At 47.7% G+C, this 12,190-nt stretch overlaps 1 protein-coding gene across 12 annotated transcripts in view; it reads right to left on the bottom strand.

The window, feature by feature from the left end:
• The window catches only part of CACNA1D (calcium voltage-gated channel subunit alpha1 D), a 665,324-nt gene that overhangs the window by 245,461 nt on the left and 407,673 nt on the right, over positions 1-12,190 (bottom strand). For all 12 annotated transcript variants that reach the window (XM_068253651.1, XM_068253660.1, XM_068253661.1 and 9 more), the window contains one exon: positions 4,086-4,206. In XM_068253651.1, the coding sequence (XP_068109752.1) occupies positions 4,086-4,206 (121 nt within the window). The remainder of the gene's footprint in view (positions 1-4,085; positions 4,207-12,190) is intronic.

The following is a 12,190-nucleotide window of genomic DNA, read 5'->3' as shown; positions in this document are numbered from 1 at the left end:
AGAAAGGTACGTTTGGTACACATCGTTTTTTTCCGCGGTTGGAACGCGTATATAGTGACGCTAGTGAGCGTCATACTCCTACGATTGAAGGGGAGGAGCCCGCACTTTAAAAGGACGTCGGCGCCCTAGGTGACGTCAGCCCCTGATGAGTCCATTGGACGAAACGCGTAGGGCGGACCCAGGAGCGCTGACGTCACGAGGGTAGCGGGGAGTTCGTTTGCTCACACGGAAGGAAAGCGGAGTGTCGGGACGCCGGTGCCGCTACATAAGGGAAACGATATTGGTGGGCTGTGATGCCCGAGATGCCCTTATTTCATCTACTAACGTGAGTGCGCTGAACTGCGCAGGCCACTTTGTTTTAAAAATTGGATTACGCTATGTGTTCTTTTTATTATTTTACATGTGGATTTGTGCAATAAATCTGGAACCTTTTTGACAAAGCGAGTGTGAAGACTGTGCTTGACAGTTAGCCGCTTGAAGGCCACGCGCTAGATCCACCTGGATTTTGAGGTGGTGTCCATCTGGTGAGCTGCTAGTCTGAAGGGGTCATATCTCACTGAGAGTGGAACACATTATTATCACCTGTGCACGTGTTGGGTGTAGAGTTTAAAAATTGCTGTTTGAACTTGCTGATCAAGACTGCAGTAATGCACTATGTGCGGATGTGAGTATTGGGTGCAGGGTGCAAGTACTGGGTGCTTGCTATAGTGGGGGTTACTGGTTGAGTGTAATGTGGGTGCTGAATATTGGTGGGATTGTTGTGGGTGCAGGGGGTGGGAGATCACTGTGGGTACTGCTATGAATGGCATAGTTGCTGCTAGGGTAGGTAGAGGGTAGTGTGGTTGCTGGGGGAGGTAGAGCTCAGTGTGGGTGCTGGGGGAAGGGTAGGTCACTGTGGGTGTGGGGGGGAGTAACTGTGGGTGCTGTGGAAGGTAGAGGTCAGTATGAGTGCTGGAGGAAAGGGAGGTCGCTGTGGGTCCTTTGGAGGAGGTCACTGTAGGTCTTGGGGGAGGTAGAGGTCATTGTGGGTGCTGGAGGAAGGGGAGGTCACTATGGGTGCTGCTGTGAATGGCATAGTTACTACTAAGGGAGGTAGAGGTCAGTGTGGGTGCTGGGGGAAGGGTAATTCACTGTGGGTGCTGTGGAAGGAAGAGATCAGTATGGGTGCTGGAGGAAGGGGAGGTGACTGTGGGTGCTGGGATAGTCAGTATAGTTACTGGAGGAGGGAGTGGATGCTGGGTGTTGGGAGAGGCCACTGTGGGTGCTGGCAATGGGAGAGATCACTGTAGGTGCTGCTTTTGGGATGGGAGGTCCCTGTGGGTGCTGCAGGGGACAGGAGGGTAGCCACTGGGGAAGGGAAAGATCACTGTGGGTGCTGGGGGAGGGATAGGTCAGTGTGGGTGCTGGGGTAGGCAGGATCACTGCTAGAGCTGGAAAGGGAGAGATCACTGTGGGTGGTAGGTGGAGGGAGAGGTCACTGTGGCTGTTGGGGAGGGAGAGGACTCTGTGGGTGCTAGGTGGAGGGAGAGGTCACTGTGGGTGCTAGATGGAGGGAAAGGTCACTGTGGGTGCTGGGGGAGGGAGAGGTCACTGTGGATGCTAGGTGGAGGGAGAGGTCACTGTGGGTGCTAGGTGATGGGAGATATCACTGTGGGTACTGGGGAGGGAGAGGTCATTATGGGTCCTAGGTGGAGGGAGAAGTCACTGTGGGTGCTAGGTGGATGGAGAGGTCACTGTGGGTGCTAGGTGGATGGAGAGGTCACTGTGGGTGCTGGGGGAGCTAGAAATTACTGTGGGTGCTATGTGGAGGGAGAGGTCACTGTGGGTGCTAGATGGAGGGAAAGGTCACTGTGGGGGCTGAGTAAGGGAGAGGTCACTGTGGGTACTGGGGAGGAAGAGGTCAGTATGGGTCCTAGGTGGAGGGAGAAGTCAGTATGCTACACTAGGATTCCTGTCTGAGCCTCTTGACTTCAAAACTGTCCCAGGCGGGGCTTCCCACGGGTGGGCGGGGCTTATCGCGGTCAGGGGCGGAGTTTATTTTATGCGGCGAGAGGGGCCTTTTTTGAAGATTTTAAAAGGGTGGGGGGCCTGGGCACCCAGAGCACCCCCCTCTGCACGTTCCTGATTGTGATTATTCTAAAATACAATGTTTACATATGTGTTTTGTGTTTTTTTGTTTCTTTTTATGTACAGTGGGATGTAAAAGTTTGGGCAACTTTGTTAATCGTCATGAGTTTCCTTTATAAATTAGTGGTTGTTACGATAAAAAATGTCAGTTAAATATGTCATATAGAGTAATATACACAGTGATATTTGAGAAGTGAAATGAAGTTTATTGGATTTACAGAAAGTGTGCAATAATTGTTTAAACAAAATTAGGCAGGTGCATACAATTTGGGCACCACAAAAAAGAAATGAAATCAATATTTAGTAGATCCTCCTTTTGCAGAAATGACAGCCTCTAAACATTTCCTGTAGAATCCAATGAGAGTCTGGATTCTGGTTGAAGGTATTTTGGACCATTCCTCTTTACAAAACATCTATAGTTCATTCAGGTTTGATGGCTTCCGAGCATGGACAGCTCTCTTTAACTCACACAACAGATTTTTAATTATATTCAGGTCTGAGGACTGAGATGACCATTCCAGAATATTGTACTTGTTCCTCTGCATGAATGCCTTAGTGGATTTTGAGCAGTGTTTAGGGTCGTTGTCTTGTTGAAAGATCCAGCCCTGGCGCAGCTTCAGCTTTGTCACGGATTCCTGGACATTGGTCTCCAGAATCTGCTGATACTGAGTGGAATCCATGCGTCCCTTAACTTTGAAAAGATTCCCAGTCCCTGCACTGGCCACTCAGCCCGACAGCAAGATGGAACCACCACCATATTTTACTGTAGGTACCAGGTGTTTTTCTTGGAATGCTGTGTTCTTTTTCCTACATGCATAACGCCCCTTGTTATGCCCAAATAACTCAGTTTTAGTTTCTTCAGTCCATTGCACCTTATTCCAAAATGAAGTTGGCTTGTCCAAATGTGCTTTTGCATACCTCAAGTGGCTCTGTTTGTGCTGTAGGTGGAGAAAAAGTTTCCTCTGCATCACTCTCGCATACAGCATCTCCTTGTGTAAAGTGCACCAAATGGTTGAACGATGCACAGTGACTCCATCTGCAGCAAAATTATGTTGTAGGTCTTTAGTGCTGGTCTGTGAGTTGACTGTTCTCACCATTTGTTGCTTCTGTTTATCTGAGATTTTTCTTGGTCTGCCACTTCGAAACTTAACTTAAACTGAGCCTGTGGTCTTCCATTTCCTCAATATGATCCTAACTGTGGAAACAGAAAGCTGAAATCTCTGAGACAGCTTTCTGTATCCTTCCCCTAAACCATGATGGTGAACAATCCTTGTCTTCGGGTCATTTGAGAGTTGTTTTGAGACCCCCATGTTGCTACTCTTCAGAGAAAATTAAAAGAGAAGGGAAACTTACAATTGACCCAATTAAATACTCTTTCTCATAATTGGATTCACCTGTTTATGTAGGAAGTCACTGAGCTTACCAAGCCAATTTAAGTTCCAATAATTAGTTCTAAAGGTTTTGGAATCAATAAAATGACAACAGTGCCCACATTTTTGCACCTGTCTAATTTTATTTAAACAATTATTGCACACTTTCTGTAAATCCAATAAACTTCATTTCACTTCTCAAATATCACTGTGTGTGTCTCCTATATCATATATTTAACTGACATTTTTTATTATAACCACCAACGATTTATACAGGAAATTCATAAAGATTAACAAGTTTCCCCAAACTTTCGCATCTCACTGTAAGATATAGGTGCTAATGAAATCACAATCAAAGAACCCTGAATACAAGTGAACTCCAATCAAGCACAATTATGAGCAACTCATAATAAATAGTAACAATGAAAAGACTTAATAAATTCTAAGAAATGCTCTCATTCATCTGGGTCAACACATCTCAGTGGTTACTATACCTATACAACTGTAAAGAAGCATCTAGATTTTTGTGTGGACCTGAGGGGGATGAAAAACATCTTAAACTGTAGGTTTTATGGACAGAAAGGATACAGTTACCACAAATAAACAAGATGATGAAGTACACACAGACAATCATTCCTGAAGAAGATGGACCTCCATAAGCCATTATCCCATCATACATGACAGCATTCCAGTCTTCTCCTGTAAGTATCTAGAAAAATAATCATAATTCTCATTTAATACATATGCAATGTCTACAATACAACAGTTCCAAATGTGTTTACTAATTATGTTCTCAAAAGTGATGTCCCATGACTGTGGAACCACTTCTGTTTATGGTGTCACTTTAAAAGTAGCAAGTATATGCGATCTGAAGGGAAACCAGAGTATAAAAACAACTAGCTGAATACCTAAGTAGACTTATAGACTCCTTGGGAATAAAAATAGGCATATATTTATGGCCGTTAATCCCAGTAGCCTCTTCATTGTATCTAACCACTGGCCAGCACGGATTTGTAAATTAGAACATGTTCTACATTTTAGAGGTCCGAAAAGAATCTGATAGGCCACTAAGGATGTAAACAAAGTTGTTGGCTAAAGCTACTGGATCATTTAAGTTTCTCACTGTAGCTCTGGTCAATCAGCATATTGTTTACATCCCCTTTAGATAATCAGAAGTTTTCTATACCACAGGGGTGGGTTGTCTGTGATCACTGTGACTGCTGTGGTGTCTTCATGCATAGTAAAGAGAGGCTGGTAATGACTTCTTAAAATATTTATGTTTTAAAATTGAAACCTATTCTAAACCATACATTTTGTTGTGAAAATTAAATTAGATGAGAGATCCCAAAGCTCAAATTCAATTAACTTTTCCATTTTTTCACAGAAATGTTCTCCTCCTATCCAAAAAAATACTTTTTTAAGCTTCTAGTAATACAGTATTAAACAGTAACAAAAAGAATGTAAAAGATAAGCTCTTGTAGAATATGTTTGGTGAGTCCCAGTGCTGGAACGGCTATGCAAAAAAAGGTGTTGTAACAATGAATGCAAAAAAAAAACATAGTCGCACCTCAAGTTAAATGGATTACTGTGCATCTAGTTTGCTGTCAAATGAGGTATATGTGACTCATTTTAACCACCCTGGCGTTCTGATTAAATCGCCAGGGTGGCTGCGGGAGGGTTTTTTTTAAATAAAAAAAAAACTATTTCATGCAGCCAACTGAAAGTTGGCTGCATGAAAGCCCACTAGAGGGCGCTCCGGAGGCGATCTTCCGATCGCCTCCGGCGCCCAGAATAAACAAGGAAGGCCGCAATGAGCGGCCTTCCTTGTTTTGCTTATATCGTCGCCATAGCGACGATCGGAGTGACGTCATCGACGTCAGCCGACGTCGTGACGTCAGCCGCCTCCGATCCAGCCCTTAGCGCTGGCCGGAACTTTTTGTTCCGGCTACGCTGGGCTCAGGCGGCTGGGGGGACCCTCTTTCGCCGCTGCTCGCGGCGAATCGCCGCAGAGCGGCGGCGATCAGGCAGCACACGCGGCTGGCAAAGTGCCGGCTGCGTGTGCTGCTTTTTATTTCATTAAAATCGGCCCAGCAGGGCCTGAGCGGCAGCCGCTGGCGGTGTTGGACGAGCTGAGCTCGTCCAGACCGCTCAGCTGGTTAATGGAAATTAGCTGTAAATTAAATTTTGATCATAGCCTGGCCCCATGTCACGTAAAAAATAGGTAGGGACAAACCTCAATCCTTCATTTAAAAAAGTCATTTTCAAAGTTGTGATCAAACTTTGAAAACAAAGATGTGATCAAGCTTTCCATAATAGTAACATTTGTGGCATGTTTTCTGATGTACTGACTCGTCTGGGGCTATGCAAGCAAAGAACGGCACTGTAACAATTAGTTAACAAAAAATATGGCCTACAAAAAGGCCATAGGCCCACCTTGAGAATAATGGATTGCCGTGCATCCAGTTTTGTTATGAAGTAAAGTGAGCTCATTTTAATTCAAATGAATTGTAAAATAAATTTTGATGTGTCTTGCAGCTTGGACCCATGTCACATTTAAAATAACAAGGGACAAAAGCAATCCATCATTTTTCAAGATTATGATCTAACTTGGGAAAAATTCAGTAAAACTACATGAGTTGGTAGCTTACAAAACACCCACTTTTGAATAGGCGGGGTTGATAGATTTCCATAATGGTGACATTTATGGCCTTTTTCTGATGTCCAGAATCTTCTGAGGCTATGCAAACAAAGAATGGCTCTAAAAAAAACATAAAAATGGTCTGTAGAAAGCCACAAGCACACTTCTGGAGTTAATGGCCGGCTACATGCCTAGCTACCTATCAATAGAGATGGGCCGAACGGTTCGCCGGCGAACGGTTCCCGGCGAACTTCCGGGGTTCGCGATTCACCCGATAGTGGAACCGGACGTTCGATTCACACCATAGTGCATCATGAGTGTCAACTTTGACCCTCTACATCACAGTCAGCAGGCACATTGTAGCTAATCAGGCTACACTCCCTCCTGAAGGCCCTCCCCCCCTTATAAAAGGCAGGCAGCGTCAGGCATTGGTAATTTCTGCTGTGTGTGCCACTGCCAAGCCCAGCACATTCAGTGACTACTACCTGTGTGTGTGACAGGTGCACATTGTAATACCCATCACTGCATATACCTACCTACCTGTTGTTCACAGTGCACCCACCTTCCTACGTGAGCTGAGCTCATGCAGTGTCACTGTGCCTGTCCACTACCTGTCTATGAGTGACAGGTGCACATTGTAATACCCATCACTGCATATACCTACCTGTTGTTCACTGTGCACCCATCCACCTACGTGAGTGCACGCAGTGTTACTGTGCCTGTCCGGTACCTGTCTGTGTGTGACAGGTGCACATTGTAATACCCACTGCATATATCTACCTGTTGTTCACAGTGCACACACCTACCTACGTGAGCTGAGCGCACGCAGTGTCACAGTGCCTGTCCAGTACCTGTCTGTGTGTGACAGGTGCACATTGTAATACCCACTGCATATACCTACCTGTTGTTCACTGTGCACCCACGCACCTACGTGAGCGCACGCAGTGTAATATACCACTCCGTGCATACCTGTTAACTGCACCTGTGTGACTGCACATTGTATTAGTCAAGTCAGTGCATACCTTTCACTTCACCCCCCCCCCCCCCCAATATGGACAAAACGGACAAAACAGGTAGAGGCAGAGGTAGAGGCAGACCCAGAGGAAGGCCACCCGGCAGGTCTGTGCGAGGTCGTGTTAATGTGATTTCGACCGGCCCTGGCCCAAAGTACAGTGATCAGAAGTAGGAACGTCCCATTAACTCCTAAGATTGTCAGGACGTGGTTACTTTTAACACAGAACACCTCATCTTCCACAGCCGCCAGCGCTACTACAAGCACCACAGCCGCTGCATTTGACACTTTGCAGGAGTTAATTGGTGGGGAATTAACTGATTCACAGCCATTATTGTTACAACCAGATGAAGGCGCTAAGCAAGTTACACCACCTCATATCTCTGAGTTAGGCGGCGACACTATGGACGTAATGTGTGAGGAGGAGGATGATGAAGTTCCTGCTGTTGGTGCAGTTTTGGAGGTGTCTGAGGCAAGGGGAGCTGGGCAGGATGATTAAGATGATGAGGATGATACGGATACCACATGGGATCCTAAGAGACAAGATGACCAAGAGGACAGTTTAGAGGGGGAGTCAGAGAGGATTAGGAGGAGACGAGTTGCTGAAAGAAGCAGGGGGAGCTCGTCATTAGAAACAGCTGGTGGCAGTGTCCGGCACCAGCCAAAATGCCCTTCAACATCAGCTGCTGATGCCACCATAGTGCCATCATCCCAGGGGGCTCAGTAGTTTGGAAATTTTTTAGTGTGTCGTCCGTAGATCAGAGCAATGCCATCTGTTCTCTCTGCCTCCAAAAACTGAGCCGAGGAAAGGCCAACACCCACGTAGGGACAACTGCCTTACGAAGGCACCTGCAGAAAAGGCACAAACTGCAATGGGAAGAGCACCTGAGCAAAAACAGCACAAAAAAGCAAAGCCACCCTCCTTCTCCTCTTCCTCCTTCAGGTGCAGCATCTTCAGCCGCTTTCTCCCTTGCACCTTCACAGCAACCCTCCTCCACTCCCCCTCTGCCCTTGAGCAGTTCCTGCTCCTCTGCCCACAGCAGCCAGGTGTCCGTGAAGGAAATCTTTAAGCGGAAGAAGCCAATTTCTGCCAGTCACCCCCTTGCCCGGCATCTGACAGCTGGCTTGGCGGAACTGTTAGCTCGCCAGCTGTTCCATACCAGTTGGTGGACTCTGAGGCCTTCCATAAATTTGTGGTCATTGGGACACCACAGTGGAAGATACCAGGCCGCAATTATTTCTCTAAAAAGGCGATACCCAAACTGTACCGTGAAGTTGAGAGGCAAGTGGTGTCATCTTTGGCACACAGCGTCGGGTCAAGGGTCCACCTGACCATGGATGCCTGGTCTGCCAAGCATGGTCAGGGCAGGTACATTACTTACACAGCCCACTGGGTCAACCTGGTGACCGCTGACAAGCAGGGAGTATGTGGCTGTGCAGCGGACTAACCTGTGACACCTCCACGGCTTGCAGGCAGGCCTCCTGCCACCTCCTCTCCTCCTGCTACATCCTCTTCACTGTCATCGTCCTCCTCCTCCTTGGCGGAGTGGCAGTTCAACTCTACTGGTGCTGCGATCTCCTCTCCAGCTAAACAGCCCCATCTCCCCAGGGCCTATGCTGCATGCCAGGTACGACAGTGTCACGCTATCTTAGACATGTCTTGCCTCAAAGTGGAGAGTCACACTGGAGCAGCTCTTCTGGCTGCTCCTAACAAACAGGTGGATCAGTGGCTGACCCCGCACCAGCTGGAGATCGGCAACGTGGTGTGTGACAAAGGCAGCAATCTCCTTTCCGCTTTGAATTTGGGAAAGCTGACACATGTACTCCGCATGGCACATGTGCTGAATCTAGTCATTCAAAGATTTGTGTCAAAGTACCCAGGCTTAGAGGACGTCCTGATGCAGGCCAGGAAGTTGTGTGGGCATTCAGCGGAGAAACAACTTGCCGGTGAGACGCTTGATATGCGATAGCCCGACTCGCTGGAATTCGACCCTGGTCAAGTTCTCTCGCCTGCTAGAACAGGAGAAAGCCATGACCTAGTACCTGTACTATTACAGTAAAAGGACACAATCTGGGGAGATGGGGATGTTCTGGCCCAACAACTGGACACTGATGTGTAATGCATGCAGGCTCATGCGGCCGTTTGAGGAGGTGACCAACCTGGTGAGTCGCAGTGAAGGCACCATCAGCGACTTGATCCAGTACGCTTACTTCCTGGAGCGTGCCGTGCGTAGAGTGGTGGATCAAGCTGTGGAGGAGCGTGAACAGGAACAGTTACGGGAGGAACAGTTGTGGGAGCAATTTTCATCAGAACCAGATGTTTCCTCAACACCTGAGGTTGCACAGAGGGTGGACGAGGAGGAAGAGTTGTGTGGGGAAGAGGAGTCAGACTCGGATGATGAGGAAGGTGTTTCTTTGGAGGAGGAGGAGGCGGCGGCAGAATAACAACCACAGCAGGAGTCGCAGGGGGCTTGTGTTGCTCGACGTTCCCGTGGTTTTGTTCGTGGCTGGGGGGAGGAGGAGAACTTACCTGACATCATTGAGGAAGAGCAAGAGGAGATGGATAGTACGCCTGGATCCAACTTTGTGCAGATGATGTCTTTCATGCTGTCCAGCCTGTTGAGGGACCCCCGTATAAAAAAAACTCAAGGGGAATGAGCTGTACTGGGTGGCCACGCTACTAGACCCTTGGTATAGGCACAAAGTGCCGGACATGTTACCAACTCACCTGAAGGCAGAAAGGATGCTGCACATGCAGAACAAGCTGACAACTATGCTTTTCAATGCGTTTAAGGGTGATGTCACAGCACAACGCAATAAAGGTCCCACTGCCAGTAATCCTCCTCCCATGTCCATGCAGGCAAGGACAGGACGCTCCGGGGATCTCATGGTGATGTCGGACATGCGGACATTCTTTAGTCCAACGCCTCGCCTTAGCGCTTCCGGATCCACTCTCCACCAACGCCTGGACCGGCAGGTAGCCGACTACCTGGCCTTAAGTGTGGATGTAGACACTGTGAGCTGACCTGTGGCCAGAGCTGTCCCAATTTGCCATCCAACTTCTGTCTTGCCCTGCCTCAAGCGTCCTGTCAGAAAGGACCTTCAATGCAGCTGGAGGCATTGTCACTGAGAAGAGAAGTCACCTAAGTCACAAAAGTGTTCAGTACCTCACCTTTATCAAAATGAATGAGGCATGGATCCCGGAGGGCTACTGCCCGCCCGAAGACTAAGTCAGTCCCCACACATAGCATCTCTGCCTGCACGCTGTGTGACTGGCTGCCTACCCCAAGACTAAGTTGCTCCCCACACAGCACCTCTGCCCGCAGGCTGCTTGACTGCCTTCTCTGCCACCACCAACAGGGTTCAGGACTCCAGGCGGATTTCTGAATTTTTAAGGCCCCTGCTGGCAGCGGGCGCGATAATTTTTTTCTGGTGCGTGTACATGCCTGCCTAACTTTTCTGGCTGCACTGCAGCTGCAACAACAAAACACAAGGCATGTACATGTGCCAAGTCCCCTTCGTGATCATTACCTTGCTGCATTGAAGGGGCTTGCGTATCACAATGAAGCAATGACTGCCGGCTTTATGAGTGTCTCGGGGGGTGGCACACCAAAGATAATAAGGTTGTTGCTTCATTGTGGACAGACCAAATTTGATCAGCTGGACAGTCACTGTTCTGTCATTCAGCTACCTCAGCCTGACTATATGGGCTGGAAAGCCGCCATCACCTGCACTCTCGTCATGGTGCGCACCAGTCCAGCACGGCCGTCACTACACAAACAGCTGTTTGCAGTCACTGCATACCTTTCACTGCATCTTTGACTGCACATTGTATTATACATGGCAGTCAGTGCATACCTTTCACTTGAATGGATGGCCCTCCATAACAGATTATCTTTAAAGGAATTAAAATTGATTCATCTCATATACAACAGGGCCTTGAAAGTCCTCCTGTATTGTTATTTTTGGTCACTACCTCGGGACGTGCATGCCATGCCTGCTGCCTTCCTTGGATGTGTGGTAGCCATTTCTGCTCCTTTGCCCACAGCGTGCCTGCTGCCTTGCTTTGATGTGTGGTGGTGGTAGCTGTTTCTTAGGTTCCCACTCCGGACCGGAATCGAACCAGGATTTCCCGGCCATTACCCGTGGTCACCATGCTACTGAGAAAGTACCATCTAAAGTTTCATACAGTTGAATGAATGGCAGACTTAGCCTCCATAACACATTCTCGTTAAAGGCAAGTGGTGTCATCTCTGGCACACAGCGATGGGTCAAGGGTCCATCTGACCACAGATGCCTGGTCTGCAAAGCACGGTCAGGGCAGGTACATTACTCATACAGCAAATGGGTCCTTACTTGGATGTGCGGTGGTGGTAGCCACTTCTCAGGCTCCCACTCCGGACCGGAATCGAACCCTGATTCCCCGGCCATTACCCATGGTCAATCACAATGGCAGACTTGCCCTCCATAACAGATTCTCGTTGCAGGTAATGAACAGCAAGCAGAACAAGTATTTAAAAAAATAGATGTAAGCTTTAACAATGGTAGAGAAATAACCATCGAAAGTTGATAAGGCAGTCAGACATTACCTGATATCACTGAGGAAGAGCAGTGCGGTGTGTTACACAGTGAGTTTGGAGTGTCAGCGTGAAGCAGTACTCTAATTACACTCCCTGATTGATGTATATACACGCAAGATGTTTTACAGCACTTTAGGCCTGCAATTTAGCATTCAATGTGATTTCTGCCATTAAAACGCTGCTTTGCGTCAAATCCAGATTTTTCCCCGGGACTTTTGGCATCTATCCCACTCCACCATGCCCCCCTCCAGGTGTTAGACCCCTTGAAACATCTTTTCCATCACTTTTGTGGCCAGCATAAGTGTTTCTAGTCCCCACTGAAGTCTATTGCGGTTCGCGAAAGTTTGCGCGAATCGAACGTTTGGCGAAGGTTCGCAAACTTGGTCCATCTCTACCTATCAACTGAGACATATGTGGTACCATTTCAATCATGATAAGTAGTAGAATAGATTTTAGCATGTTT

The sequence above is a fragment of the Hyperolius riggenbachi genome, chromosome 9 (genome assembly GCF_040937935.1).
Source record: "Hyperolius riggenbachi isolate aHypRig1 chromosome 9, aHypRig1.pri, whole genome shotgun sequence".
NCBI lineage: Eukaryota > Metazoa > Chordata > Amphibia > Anura > Hyperoliidae > Hyperolius > Hyperolius riggenbachi.
The sequence above is the reverse complement of the archived record's forward strand: the minus strand, read 5'-3'. Positions and strand labels throughout refer to the sequence as shown.